This window comes from Eptatretus burgeri, chromosome 17 (genome assembly GCF_056783735.1).
Source record: "Eptatretus burgeri isolate ZD-2024b chromosome 17, Ebu_testis_v1, whole genome shotgun sequence".
In the NCBI taxonomy this organism is placed as follows: domain Eukaryota; kingdom Metazoa; phylum Chordata; class Myxini; order Myxiniformes; family Myxinidae; genus Eptatretus; species Eptatretus burgeri.
The window spans coordinates 19762677-19779144 of NC_140977.1; the positions used below are offsets into that span (position 1 = coordinate 19762677).

The 16468-nt window shown below is 40.4% G+C and overlaps 1 protein-coding gene across 1 annotated transcript in view; it reads left to right on the top strand.

Moving 5' to 3' along the window:
* The window catches only part of LOC147009482 (uncharacterized), a 132380-nt gene extending 116143 nt beyond the window's left edge, over positions 1–16237 (top strand). Inside the window, 3 exon segments of the mRNA XM_085861764.1 lie at positions 2589–2745; positions 4265–4375; positions 12564–16237. Of these exon segments, the coding sequence (XP_085717890.1) occupies positions 2589–2745; positions 4265–4375; positions 12564–14014 (1719 nt within the window). The 3' untranslated portion in view covers positions 14015–16237.
* Positions 16238–16468: the final 231 nt, after the last annotated feature.

A 16468-nucleotide genomic window follows, 5' to 3' on the forward strand; every position in this document is an offset into this window, starting at 1 on the left:
TGGAATGTTCCAGAGGAAGTTTTGCACCAAAGGTCATAATTCTTGACCTTTGACCTTTAAAATTCAGAAAGGTCAAATTTTCAAAGTTGTGGTAATCGAACCGGGTTTTCGACCTTCTTCGACGAACTCACTCCAATAAGCTATAGCACGTATCCTGTTTCCTTATTTTAATGTCCACAACATTGTTTTGTGACCTTTAAAAGTTATGCAAAGGTCAAATTTTGAAAGTTGTTGAATGAAACCGGGTTTTCGAAATATTGCAGCTAATAACCTGTCACCCATACCACATCATGTTGATCATTTTTATAACTTGGTCAAAAATTATCACATTGTCTCATCCTTGACTTCTGAAACAATCTACATCGTCAAATACCGCTCCTGAACCATTGTCGTCTTCAGACTTGTTATGGTTTAAAGTTGAATTTTTCATACCCTGGCAGCCATCTTGGAAAAAATGGCCGCCATGTTGAAAATCCACGTGGCTCGCACTTTTTTCTTGCAGACTGACCTTGAAGGAACATTCATACCAAATTTCATGCTTGTATCACCATTTGAATGATTCTGCCAAAAAATCACACTTATTTGCCCAACAAATATGGGTGTTTCCAGAGAGTTTGATTTCTGAGAGGCATTTTGTAATGCAGGCAAATATTAACACCTCACAATGCTGCACATTTGTCTGTGGCTGAACATTTGGAATTTGGTGATTCTTCTCGCTCTTTCCTGTGCAGATACACTCATTGTTGAATTTCCAAAGAAACTTTACGATCCAACAGTGTTCAAACTATTTTATGATACTGTTACGGTTGTTAGGTAGATGGAGGAATTTAATAGGGAATTTAGGATTGAATAGAGTAGTCTGGTCCGTGGACGTGTCGGAGGCGTCTCAATGCAATTAAGTAGGGAAACTGTGAGCTTGAGTGTTACGTGTCACCACACGGGGGCGGGTGGGGTGGTGTTAATTAGCTAGGATTTAGGAATAAGCTTCCCCAGTATCTGATTGCCCCCTGTAACCTATTCCTACATTTTTACATTCACAAGCGAGCCAAACGTGCCAAGCAGGCAGAAGCCCCTCCTCCAAGGGTGACTGTGGGCGAAGTCACGCCCCCGAGACTGATGATTGATGGGCGTGACATCAGAGGCTAGGCAGGCGTGCCGAGTGTGCGGAGACCCCGCCTTCCCGGGTTTTCGTGCGAGCAAGCCATGCCCAGGAGGAGAAAATGGTGGTGAGGCGCACACAAGAGGAAAGTGGAGTGCAGTGAGAGCGCACGCAGGAGTGTTGAGTTCAGGGTGAGCGCATGCACGAGACAGAGTTGAGTTGAGGGAAGGAACGCACGCGGTCGAGAAAGAATGTGGTTGGGAGATGGCCTGTATGAACAGGGCTTTACTGCTGGCTTTCTTTTGACGCACAAAGAGGACGGCACAATTCTTGTATTCATGTTGAAGCGATTTGGCTCACATGGTGAAGCAAGATGCTGGCCTTGGCTCTTGGTTGAGTCGAGAGGACGATCGAAGCACGAAGCAGCTGCACTGGGTCTCTGAGCCTTGGTGTTGAGTGCTGCTCATGGATTGCCTGGTATACCTTTGTCCTGTGATGAGAGAAGCGACTTGGCGCCATTTTGTGCCATCTGCACGTGCTGGTGGAAGCGCCTCAATTCCAAGATCCACAAAGACCAGCTCTGGGCCAAGAGAAGTACACTAATAAAGGAAGGGTTTTCTTTTTATTTTGTTTCTCTTTGTGTGTTTTCAAGTCCGTGTGCAGAGGTGCCTCGACTTGGACTTGTATTTACTTCAAGTTATTTTCATTACCTTTTGATTATTGTCCTTTGCCTATTATCATTAAATGTATTCATTAACCTCCGCCATCGAAGATGGATGGATGTTACTGTTTTCACCCCTTTCTGTTTGTTTGTTTGTTTGTTTGTGAACAGTATTATGGAAAAACTCTTCGACGGATTTCGACGAAACTTGGTGGGGGGGGGGGGTTCGGTCTGGTCCAAGGATCATGCCATTAGATTTTGGACTTGGTCCAAAATCCAACATGGCTGCTCTGGCAGCCAATTTGAAAAAAATTTTAATTTTTTTTTTTTGCATTTCTACATGTTTTCAGTGATTTCCAACCCCCCCCCCCAAAAAAAATTTTGTTAGAGAAAAAAGAATTTTGCAAATTTTTTTTCAACAAAATTTCGATTTTTTTTTTGCATTTCTACATGTTATAAGTGATTTCCAACAAAAAACATGCCAAAATTATAATTGCGGCTGATTTTGGAACTTCAGGTGGATATACCCTCATAAAATCAATTTCTGTCTCAAGGAATCCAGTTATGATGAATGAATTGAGCATGTAAAAGTTAAAAGTAAAAGGGAAAGTTGCAAACTATAACTCTGTGAGCACTGTTGATGTCAAATTGAATGAATAGGATATCAGGTTCACTTGAGTGACCTTGCAGTATTGGCGGCGGAGGTTTTGCACTCTACCGAGTGCTCCCCCTCTAGTTTTATGGAACTGTATCCATGCATTTGAAGTGGGGTTTGAGCATAACCCCCCCCCACTCGCCCCCTTTCCGTGCTGTGCTCCTCCTTTTAAGGATTCCTGTGGTGCACAGCCGGAATCGGAACAGCTGACTACGCTCGAGTGTAGAATGAAGGTTGAGGAGTTGAAAGGATCTACTGAGATTCTGCAGATAAAAATAGAGGATGTGAACTCCTTTGGTTTGGAAGAAGAACAAAGCAACCAACTGAATGGTGAGTTGTGTGATCTACATCACTTCTGATTGGATCTTTGTTTATTTAGCGCTAGGTTTTTAATTTTTGTGTGCACATGGTAGAGGCTCGTGGTCGACCTGGAGCATAATGGAAGGGAATAAAATGTAAAGGGTAAATGACAACAGCATCACAGAAGTGAGAGTGAGATGAAGGGAGGGGAGTAATTGTGGGGATGAACATGTTGCACACAAGTTTATGCAATGATTTACAAGGAATTGAGGTTCATGAGGAGGCCATTCAGCCCATCATGCCGACACCACACCCAATACCAGATTTAATCAATCCGTTGATACTCCTTCCCTTCATGTGCAGTTTTTTTTGGCTGCTCACTGGTACTCATTTTGCCGACCTGGTTTGCACCATGAGTGAAAGTCCGGCGTTGCTATGTGGTTAACCTGAAGGCCCATTCATTGTCAATCTCTTAATCTGCAGGCGTATTTATTGTCAATCTATTAACCTGCCACACTCTGTCATTTAGTTTTCCATTAGAATTGTTGTTGTTGTTGTTGTTGTTGTGTTGCCCCGGACAGTTCTCTCAAACAGACCAGCGGCACGAAGACAGCTGAATGATCTTTCAGGAGCGACCCGAGATCCACCACATACAGGATGGTGTACTCCCACCTTCATGAAGCCAGGGCCATGACAGAGTTAGAGGGAGAGAGGGAGAGAGGGCGAGAAGAGACAGAAACAAGAGGGAGTGGGCCGGTCCATGGGGCCTGATCGGTGCTCTGACTGTGGCTGAGCTGTCCTGACAAATCTTGTGGCAGTGAAGAGTGGGAATGATTTGGCCCTGACTAGCATTGGGTGGGACAACCACCACAAAGAGGCATCCCTGATAGTTACTCCATGAGGATTGACTTTTGAGACAAAAAAAACACACAAACAACTCGTCACATGTTGTATCGGAATTGTATGTAATTTGAGAAATAATGCAGGTTGGGGAGAAAATCTTTTTCTTGCCTTGTCTTTTTTTGTTGGTTGTGATTTTGGGTACTGGTCTTCCTCTTCTTCATTTGAATGCAGCACAAGTCGGCACGAAGCATCATTGGCTTCAGACTCGTTTTGGTTAGGGCAGGAATTTAGAATTTGGCCATGGTGTCGGCGATAGCTCACCCACTCTTCTCCTGTTTAATGTCCATCCGAGCGAGCTTTACTCATTGTTCTGCAGTGGCGATACCGGGTCGGAATTTGAGTCCAAGCTCGAAAGCTTACAAGTGAGTGTGCGTGACTCGAAGCCATCCTGTCAGCCTGTGTGGTGGTGAAATTCTGACAAGTTGTAGTCGGGCAGGAAGCATCTCATAACTTTGAGGCAGTTTGTGCAAAACAAAAGGCTTTCACACAATGTTATTCCTGTGGGGAAATGTTTTATTTTCTCTCCTCAAGGAAGATCTCAAATTACTGATTTTAATCGATGTTTATTTTGCTATTTTAAGGGTATTGAACCAGCTCTGAATGTGAATCAAGACTGCCGGCATTTAAGAAAAGCTATTTTTTCCAGATTTATTTGTGAAGGTGGAAGTCAAAACTGAGCATGACATTGATGTCCACCTGGATCTCCCAAAGCCTTATGATTCCGATGCTTCTTTCTTTGGGAGCCAACCCCATGAAGGTTTGTGTCAATGCCTATGCATTTTTCTTTGGACATTTTGATGATGAATTCTGGTGTTAAGCAAAAAAAAATCCTACGTTTTGATTTCATTTCTTTAAGAAATAACCACGAAGGTACATCAATTTCTCAAACATCCATTATCTCCTCCATCATTCGGTGAAAGATTTGAGCCAACAATTATGTAATACACCTCGTGCCTCCGCTCTGATCACAGATCTCCAAAAATGCACATGCCCTGAACTCACACCTCTGATTCTCTTCTTAAATCAACTCTGCCTCATGCGTTACTCACACTGACCTCGTGCGTGCGCTCTGTCAATCTCTCGTCCTTTCCAGTATGATGCTCCCCCGTGCCCTCTCAAAATGCACCAGGCAACTTACCTCTCGATCACGCCCATGTATCCTCCGCCTCCAGGGTGTGGCCTACTCGCACAAATTCTGGGAAGGCCTTCTCGGATGCTCAGATAGCTTCTGACGTCACGCCCATTAATCATTCCTCGGGGGCGTGACTTCGCCTGTTGTTACTCTGAAGGTGGGACTTTCTGCCCGCTTGGCACGTTTGCTTGTTTCAGGGACGTGTTCCCCACCTTTTTTCCCGATCTTGAAATGTAAGGACATTGGCAAAAATCACAGAGGGCAATCACATACTGGGGAAGCTTATTCTCAAACCCTATCTAATTAACGTGACACCGCCCCCCTCGTGTGGTGACATGTAACACTTAAGCTCACAGGTTCCCTACTTCGTTACATTGAGATGCCTCCTACACGTCCATGGACCAAGCAACTCTACACAATGCTATACAGGAAGTCGTCGACTTACGACCTATGCGACTTACAACCTATGCGACTTACGACTGTTCGACTTTACAACCACTTTACGACCACGTAAAGTGGCCCCAAAAACAAAAAAAAAATTTTATTTTTATTTTTGTATGTAAAATAAACGTTGTTCGACTTACGACCAAGTCGACTTACGACCGATTGGTCGGAACCATTTGCGGTCGTAAGTCGATGACTACCTGTATTCCCAATTAAATTCTTCCATCTACCCCCACAACCGTAACAATATGTGTGTATGTATATATATATATATATATATATATATATATATATATATATATATATATATATATATATATATATATATATATACATATATATATATATATATACACATATATATATATATATATATATATATATATATATATATATATATATATATATATATATATATATACACATATATATATATATATATATATACACATATACATATTGTTACGGCTATGTGTACCAAGTGTATTATGAAGTGGTTAATCCTCGTTTCTCCTCGGAAGAACCGGACCTGGGGCCACCGCTCACAATTAACTTCGTGGTGCGGTGGGTTGCTTAACAACCACGAATGCCAATCAGTTAATCTCGAGTTCCAATGTCCACCGTCTAATATGCCGTTTAACTAGAGGTCACGTGGCCTCCTGACCAGGGAATGCGTCCTTGGTGATGCACCGATCTTATCTTCAATCAGTTCTTCAATCAGTTCTTAGAATTGATCTGGGAAATGTTTATCTCCGGGCGGTATTTATAGTATGCCTGGAAGAAAATGGATTTCTGACATTATTTTGTTTCCACCTTCACTGTTATTCTATGCAGAATAATTTTGATGAGACAGCGTGAATCGTAATTAATGCTCCACCACACGTCTGTCTTCCCTTCCCTCTCCCTCCTCGCTCCCAAACCCCTTCTCACTCCCAAACCCCTCACTCCCAAACCCCTCCTCACTCCCACACCTCTCTTCACTCTCCCACCTCTCTCTCTCCCCCACCCCTCTCTGGCTCTTTTACCCCATCTTTTTCTCCCCCCCCCCCAATTTAGTATATCCATCAGTAATCAGACTTGGGGCTTCTGGTGCACCTCAAAAATGTACATGTAACTGAATGGGGGAAAGGGAACAACTTATTGACTGACACAAAAAAATCCTCCCAATTTCCCTTGTTTAACCTCCTTTAGACCCCACTTTCAAGACTTTTCCTCTCCAAAATACCTCAAGATCTTCCTCCCTTCTTTCAGGGATTCTGAGGCACTTACAAAAATTTACATGACTGACACCAAAACTCATCATAGCTCCAACAAATATTTGTTCATGGTTACTCGTCACCATCAAGTACACGAGAAATAACAAAAGGAGGCGGTAGTCCATTAAAACCCCCCAGCCCCTATTTTATTGTTATGCTTTATTATAAACCACTTCAAGAAGAAGAAGAAGAAGAAGCTTTATTATAAACCACTTATCACCAATAGCCCCCAATGCTTTCTTATTTACCTCCTCTGTATATATATATATATATATATATATATATATATATATATATATACATATACATATATATATATATATATATATATATATATATATATATATATATATATATATAATGTTTCTTACTTTTCTTTTTTTTCTGTTCTCTTCCATTCATTTTTCTATACTCTTCTTTCTTAAAGGCGAAACAGCTGTAATAATCTGCATGTGAATGTTTTCTGCCTGCATGAGAATGTATCACTCAAGAAACCAGTTATTCCCATTGTCTGAGGAAAAACATTTCCATCTCTTACTCAAGTGCTATTTTAGAACATATAACCCTTTGAAGAATGTTAAACAACACACACCTCAAATCCACCAAAAAAAACCTTTGTTCTTTGATTCTGTGACCTCACCTGAGTTTGCCTATATATTACAGTCCAGATGTTGGCTTGCTTTCATTGAGAATGTCTTTTGAAGAGCCTTTTCCATAACAAGATGCTTTTCTCTCATTTTCGCAAGAGGAGAGGTAAGTTATGTTCAAACCGATTAACTATATGTTGTTTTATACAGAACCAAATCACGATGCAATTAATAATTTTTGTTTTTGTTTTTTTTCTGACAGGCTGTCCTCAATAACAAAGTTGATGACTTATGTTGAAAATCAAGCCAATGAATATCATGAAGAATGGCAGAATATGAATGAAACCCTTACAGAACTTTAATCAGTTCAAAGTGAACTACATAATGAGATGATGAAGTGTTTTGAAGACCGATCCAATCCTTCATATTTGGATGAGAAGTTAAATGAAAGGTAAGATATATACAGTACTTATAAACAACCTTTTATAAGCACAAGAGACAACTTGGTTTTAATTTTTCCCTGCTTGTTTTTTATTTCCAGCATTAAAAGCGAACCAAACCACATGATGGTTGGTTATGAAACGAATGAATTTCACAATCTTGAATGGGACGATTTATAATCGGGCTGACTCGTTCCCAACCTGTTTCAGTTTAAACTTCTGTCTGGATGAACTTGACACAAAACTCAATCTTCTGGAGGTAAATGTTTTATTTATTACTTTATTATCAGACAATCATCTTTATATACCCTAATAGTTATTCCCTCTGTTTTAAACAGAATATGGTGTCTGAGTTTCAAAATCGCAAGTCATCCGAAGCAGACTGTTGGGAAAGAGCATTCAGTTTCACAATTGAATATTTACCTCCATCCAAAGAAAAATGTTTCATCTTTTAAATGTTGTTTAATTGTATCTGCTTTGCTTACAATTATTTAAATCTTAATTGCAAAAAAATATAAAGGAGGGGTAAAAAAGAAAGGGGGGGAGCACACCTTACCGCCTTACCCTCTCCCCCTACCGCCCCAATGACTCATTGCCCCCCTCGTCCCACCCCTCTCACCGTGAGTGTGTGTGGGGAAGGGTGGGGGTGGGATGAAGGGGGTAGTGGGTCAAGGATGTAGCTTGTGTGGGTGTGGCTTGCATGGGTGTGGCTTGTGTGGGTGGAGACAAAGAAGGGGGGGAGTGAAATTTTTACTTAAATAAACGTGTTGTGTGTGGGGAACTCATAAACTTATCATTGTATGATGAATGTGGATGTTTGAATGTATGTGGATATGATGGATATGGATATGGTTTGTGTGGGTGTGTGTTGTGTGGGCATGGTCTGTGTGGGCATAGTCAAAAAGGGGTGGAGTCAAGTTTTTATTTATTTATTTATTTATTATCTTTGTCTTTTGTAATTCCTGTGAATAAAATGAACCTAAAATCTCTTCTCCTTTTAAATCATATAATTTGTAAGTCCAAGGAACTGTATCTATTACATCAACAATTTTTAATAAGTTAATTCTTCCATCGTTTAATATAACCTTTTTCAAAGTGAGATTTCCACCTCCACAGTGGGGAGAACAAGTATTTGATACACTGCCGATTTTGCAGGTTTTCCCACTTACAAAGCACGTAGAGGTCTGTAATTTTTTATCATAGGTACACTTCAACTGTGAAAGACGGAATCTAAAACAAAAATCCTGAAAATCACATTGTATGATTTTTAAATAATTAATTTACATTTTATTGCATGGAATATTTGATACATCAGAAAAACAGAACTTAATATTTGGTACAGAAACCTTTGTTTGCAATTACAGAGATCAGACTTTTCCTGCAGTTCTTAACCAGGTTTGCACAGACTGCAGCAGGGATTTTGGCCCACTCCTCCATACAGATCTTCTCCAGATCCTTCAGGTTTCGGGGCTGTCGCTGGGCAACACAGACTTTCAGCTCCCTCCAAAGATTTTCTATTGGGTTCAGGTCTGGAGACTGGCTAGGCCACTCCAGGACCTTGAGATGCTTCTTACGGAGCCACTGCTTAGTTGCCCTGGCTGTGCTTCGGGTCGTTGTCATGCTGGAAGACCCAGCCACGCCCCATCTTCAATGCTCTTGTTGAGGGAAGGAGGTTGTTGGCCAAGATCTCGCGATACATGGCCCCATCCATCCTCCCCTCAATACGGTGCAGTCGACCTGTCCCCTTTGCAGAAAAGCATCCCCAAAGAATGATGTTTCCACCTCAATGCTTCACGGTTGGGATGGTGTTCTTGGGGTTGTACTCATCCTTCTTCCTCCAAACACGGCAAGTGGAGTTTAAACCAAAAAGCTCTATTTTGGTCTCATCAGACCACATGACCTTCTCCCATTCCTCCTCGAGATCATCCAGATGGGCATTGGCAAACTTCAGACGGGCCTGGACATGCGCTGGCTTGAGCAGAGGGACCTTGCGTGCGCTGCAGGATTTTAATCCATGACGGCGTAGTGTGTTACTTATGGTTTTCTTTGATACTGTGGTCCCAGCTCTCTTCAGGTCATTGACCAGGTCCTGCCGTGTAGTTATGGGCTGATCCCTCACCTTTCTCATGATCATTGAGGCTCCATGAGGTGAGATCTTGCATGGAGCCCCAGACCGAGGGAGATTGACTGTTATCTTGAACTTTTTCCATTTTCTAATAATTGCGCCAATAGTTGTTGCCTTCTCACCAAGCTGCTTGCCTATTGTCCTGTAGCCCATCCCAGCCTTGTGCAAGTCTACAATTTTGTCCCTGATGTCCTTCGACAGCTCTCTGGTCTTGCCCATTGTGGAGAGGTTGGAGTCTGATTGATTGAGTGTGGACAGCTGTCTTTTATGCAGATAACGAGTTCAAACAGGTGCAGTTAATACAGGTAATGAGTGGAGAATGGGAGGGCTTCTTAAAGACAAAACTAACAGGTCTGTGAGAGCCGGAATTCTTACGAGTTGGGAGGTGATCAAATACTTATTTCATGCAATAAAATGCAAATTAATTATTTAAAAATCATACAATGTGATTTTCAGGATTTTTGTTTTAGATTCCGTCTTTCACAGTTGAAGTGTACCTATGATAAAAATTACAGACCTCTATGTGCTTTGTAAGTGGGAAAACCTGCAAAATCGGCAGTGTATCAAATACTTGCTCTCCCCACTGTATATTCTTACTATATCCCCAACTTTGAACTTGGGCTTTCTCAGATTAATCTCGTTTCATATTCTAATTTTGTAAATGCTTCTGATGGTTTCAATTTTGTTGAGGTATGAATCATGTTGTTGGACTAATCTACCATGTCCTGAATTAAAGATAACCATTGTTGAGAACTGTGTTGAGTGAATTTTTTATATAATCTCTTTTAAAGTGTGATTAAAACACTCAATAACCTCTGCCTTTCCTTCACTAAAGGTGCTATATAATGTAACACCGTAATCTTAAAGAAAATTCAGAAATGTTTTGTTGTAGAACTTTGTGGCCACAATCCACATTTTTTTTAGGGTTTCTCTTGCTTTTATGAAATATCTTTTGGAAGGCTAACATAAGAGCATACCTCTTTTGTTTTTCAAAGCAACAACCCACGCACGTCTTCTCCTCAAATCGATAATGGTTAAAGCATACTTGTACCCCTTACCATTATTGAGTTCAATCAAGTCAGCGGACCAGATATAATCAACTTTTTTGGAATAAACCTTTCTTCTTTTAAACTTCTTGATTATTGGTTTATGTCATTCATCAGTTAATTGCTCTTCAATCTTAATGCCATCATTAGAGCCTATTAGTTTTTTTTATCCCCCGCCGCATGGCGGAAGGGGGATATTGTTGTCACCCGGGTCGTCCGTCCGTTCGTCCGGCTGGCTGGCTGGGCGTCAACATTTATAGCTGTGAGTGCGATAACTCATAAACTGTTCGCCATATCGATTTGAAATTTGGGTCACACATGTACCACCTGAAAAGGAAGAACCCTATTGATTTTGGGCGTGGCCAGATCCAAGATGGCCGACTGGGGCGGCCATCTTGAAAAAAATGTTTTTTGTAAGAAATGGAAAACCGCTTTTCTGATTTCAATTATTTTTGGTTACTACATTCCTCACCCCTGTGGAACTTTTTCGAGATGATGACCAATAGGTGTCTTGTTTCCAATTCACCTCCCTCATTATCTGGAATATGTATGACCTTTTTCATTCAATGGCGGGGGATTCCCCATCTCTGATGGTATATTTATTACTTTGTTTACCTATATGTGCCGGTAATAAATACATATGATGTTTAAAGATCCCAACTTGCTGCACAGAGTTACAAGGAAATCCTTTCGGGGTCCAAAAAGACCCCAGTTGTTTTTGTTAAATTTTTACCTCTGCCACCAAAGGTGAAGGAGGTTATGTTTTCACCCCTTTCTGTCTGTTTGTTTGTGTGAAGGATATCTGAAAAAGTTGTGGATGGATCTGGATGGAATTTGGTGGACAGTTTGGGTGTGTGACAAGGACGAACTGGTTTGAGTTTGGTGAAGATCGGGATCCGGATCTGGCTACTCGAATTTTTAAAAATGATTCTTCACCATTGAGAGATAGGACCAAAAGTGATATATCGCATGATATCTCAAAAAGTTGTGGATATAGTGGGACGAAACTTGGTGGACACATTGAGTGTGTCGCAAGGACAAATTGATTCGATTTTGGTGAAGATCTGAATCTGGATCTGTATACGAGAATTATTTAATTTTTTAAGTGATTCTTCACCATTGAGAGGTGGGGCCAAAAACCATATACAGTACAGCACAATATCTCAAAAATGTATTGGGCCCGATATGTTCTCGTGGATCAGGCATTATATGGCGGAGGTACACGCTCGACTGGGTGCCCTTCTTGTTTGTATGTATGATTACTTCATATGATATTTGTGTCGAGAAAGTCCTAAAAAAATGTTGGCGCTTATATTTGTGTACTTTTTCTCAAAAACATCATGTAATCAAAATAATTATGTTTCATCATTGCTGTGAAGCCACAGTGGATTGAGTGAAATTTAATGCTTCTGTGTTGGGGTCATAAAAGTCCCCAGTTGGTCAGTTAATTTTAGATTTTATATTTATTTTTATTTTCCTATGCTTTTTGACTTTGTGAATAAACACCATGTTTATTCATTGATGTGAAACTTTGGAATTTTTCGTGAAATGGAGTGGTTTCTGTGTTGGGGTCTGAAAAGACCCCAGGTGATAAGATTAGGTTGTAAAATATTAAGAGTATTAAGGACAAGGGTTTAGAGGTGGAGAAAAATCACAAAGTAACCAAACAACTCTTTGGAGTCTCCCTCTGTTCATCATAAGCTTTTTTTCATTCCAATATTTAAGTGATGATGTTGATGAAATATAGAGGACGAGTTTGAATGTTAGGTCATCTTGTGGTGGTTAATTTTTACGTTTGTGTAGTGAAACAAATACATAAGTATGTGTTAGCCTTGGGTATGTTTGTCAGAATAATGTGATGAATATTGAACAGAATCTGATTTTTTTCACAGGTCATGTGATGTTGTATTTACAGGAGAATCCATTGAATCCACAAGGGAGACTGCACCTACGTTTATGAACGGTGCGGACCCACGCCCGCAGCACTCTCCAACTGAAACAAGCACAAAGACTTTTTACAAAAAAGACAAACTAAATGAGGAAATGTTTGCACTGCATAATTTTCACAAGGCTCTTAAGGAAAAGGAAGGGGAACACCCATGCAAATGCACAAATTGTGAAAAATCGTTCAAACGGTCATACAGCCTGAAAGCACACATGAGAATTCACAATGGAGAACGCCCATACAAATGCACAGTTTGTGAAAAAAAATTTAGTCGGTCATCGAGACTTAAAGAACACATGATTAATCACAGCATAAAATGCCCGTACAAATGCACAAATTGTGGAAAATCCTTCCATCAGTCATCTCACCTAAAATCACATGAAAGAATACACAATGGAGAACGCCCGTTCAAATGCACAAATTGTGGAAAATCCTTCCGTCATTCATCCAGCTTTAAGATACACATGAGAATTCACAATGGCGAACGCCCATTTAAATGCTCATGCTGTGAAAAATCCTTCATTCATTCATCCAGCTTTAAGATACACATGAGAATTCACAATGGAGAACGGCCCTTTAAATGCTCAAGTTGTGAAAAATCTTTCAACCAATCATCTCACCTAAAGTCACATATGGGATTACACAATGGAGAACGCCCATACAAATGCACAGTTTGCGGAAAATCCTTCATTCAGTCATCCACATTAAAGATACACCTCAGAATTCACAATGGAGAATGCCCGTACAAATGCACAGTTTGTGAAAAATCTTTCAATCGATCATCTTCCCATAAAACACATATGAAAATTCACAATGGTGAACGCCCGTACGAATGTACAAGTTGTGGAAAATCTTTTAATCGATCATCCACCCTTAAAGCGCACATGACAATTCACAATGGAGAGCGCCCGTACAAATGCACAATTTGTGAAAAATCTTTTAATCGTTCATCCACCCTTAAAACGCACGTGGCAATTCACAATGGAGAACGCCCATACAAATGCACAGTTTGTGGAAAATCTTTCATTCAGCCATCCAACCTTAAAACACATTTGAAAATTCACAATGGAGAATGCCCATAGAAATGCACAAATTGTGGAAAATCATTCAATCGGTTATATAGCTTCAAAACACACATGAGATGTCACAGTGGAGAACGCCCATATAAATGCACGGTTCGTGAAAAATATTTCAGTGTATCAGCAAGCCTTCGACATCACATGATTATTCACAGCGGAGAGTGCCCGTATAAATGCTCAAGTTGTGGAAAATCTTTCAATCGATCGTGTCATCTTAAAACACACATGAGAATTCACAATGGCGAACGCCCAAACAGATGCTCGATTTCTGAAAAATCTTTTAGTCAGTCATCCAACCTTAAAAGGCACATGAGAATTCGCGATGGAGAACACCGAATATAAATGCACAGTTTGAGGAGAATCATTAATTCACTCATGCCACCTCAAATGGCATTTTGACAATTCATAATGGAGAACGTGTGAAAAGCTGTTTATCTATATTAATATTTTGGCACGCCCCTTTTTTTGTTCCACCATCAGATTTTTGTTACTGCATGAAATGAAACAAGCTTTGACATATATAGTATTGATATTATTGTCTTCCTTAAGAGGCCCCTCAAAATTCGTTTTGATGATTATGGTAGTTTAATCTCATATATTATATATCTTCTATATCTATAAAGCTGAGGATGTGTGTGTGTGTGTGTGTGTGTCTGTGTGTGTGTGTGTGTGTGTGTCTGTGTGTGTGTGTGTGTGTGTGTGTGTGTGTGTGTGTGTGTGTGTGTGTGTGTGTGTGTGTGTGTGTGTGTGTGTGTGTGTGTGTGTGTGTGTGTGTGTGGTCGTTATGCATTTCCACAAACTCCAACCGATTCCATTCAATTTCGGTACGATTATGGCTTTTGGTCCAATTTAGGTCATTGGTTATAAATTTTTTCCATTACACTTCCGATATTCGAAAAAATCAATAAATCGATATCCCTTATGGGATTTTCCATTCAAATCCACTCAAGTTTAAGGCCTACGTGGGACGCAAATTTCCACTTTGCCCCGGGCGCCATTTACCTCCGCTACGCCAAGCTGTTAGGGTTTGGGTTAGCTGTTAGGGTTAGTGTTAGGGTAGCTAAGCCTAACAGCTAACCCTAACCCTAACCCTAACAGCTATTCAGGAAATTTGCAAGAAAGCCCGGGCAACGCTGGCCTTTATTGCTATCCCGAGCAACACCGGGCTTTACTACTTGTTCAATCATATAACTTGAAAACATAAAATAATTTGAATAGCACTTGGGAGAGCGCATACTTCCTCTGGGCTGAACAGTTTACGTTTTGTATCCCAATGATAGGGTGGAACTGCATCCAGACATTAACCAAAATGTCCACCAAATTATCACACACCCAACCTGTCCATCAAATTTCTTCCAAATCCGTCCTTACCTTTGTGAGACATCCTGCTCACAGACAGGCAATGAAATAGACAAACAAACAGGGGTGAAAACATCACCTCTGTCCACCTCTGTGGCTGAGGTCAATAGCAGGGGATATCGGGCACTGCCCGGGTGGATACCCGTCACTGTAAAGCTTTGGAGTTATTTGTCTCATGGTGATTACCTTTTGGCTGTGTGCCAGTAGTCTCACTGCCTGACCCAACATCCCAATATACACTTTTTTTGGCCTTTGGTGCCCTCAAAACGGACGATTGGCTTATGTGTGTAGTAGGTTTAACCTTGCACAGATTCTTAATTACCTCCACCCAAAATTTGGGGCCTTTTGATGCAAAGGTTCGGCCGTGAAATTATAACCTATAACTGCACAAACAAACACACACACATGTACAAACAAACACTTGAAAATATTAATCAGATTCACAGTTGGGAGAAAGATAATTGAAAACAAGAGGAATGCCCACACAAATGCAAAATATGTGGAAAATTCTTCATTATATCATTGGAGCCCAAATCACACTTAATAAATCACACGAGAGAATGTCCACTCTGATGCACAAGTTGCGGAAAATGTTTCACTCAATAATGTCACGTCAAAACACATGATAATTCACAATAGAGAATGGCCATGCAAATGCACAATTTGTGTGAAATATATTCGTTATTCGTCCAACTTTCAAACACGTCAGAACTTATAATGATCAGTGTCTTTGTAAATCCACAATTTGTGGAAAATCTTTCATTCAGGCAGTACACCTTAAAATGCACAAGATAATTCACACGTGTGAATGCCGATACGAATGTACAGTTCGTGAAGAAAAAATTTATTTCGTCATGCAATTTTTAAATGCACATGAGAATTCATACTGGATTTTGAGCACACTGAACAGAGAGCCAGCAAAAAAGGTGTGCAGTCCTGCGGGCTTTTAATTTTTTGGCACAACTCCATTGAGTGCTATCAGTGACCCCCTTTCAAGCAGTCAGCATCTTGGAGGAAAAGCAACATCGTTTGCTGCAACAATAGATTTCCCAATAACAGTGAACTCTCTTTAATGGAGGGCACACTTTTAAACTCAGACTTACCAAGAATTGAAAAAGGGATGCAGATTCCTTCAATTGAAAAACATTTTTAAAAGGATATTTAATTGTCATGAAAATACCTGTTTGAATAAAGTGACTTGTTGGAGACATGGCCACATAGATTTATTTATACAAGAGGAAGATGTATGCAAGAGTCACAGGATATGTCTGTTGGTGGCATGTTGAAGATTCAGCACTTAGTTTTTGGTTGGATTACTGAAGGAACAAATCTGATAACAGCTGTCACACTGATGCGCTGCTGGCTTCATGGATGGACAGACGGACTGCGTTTTTCGTTTTTATATTATTATTATTATTATAAATAGCCTTTATTTTA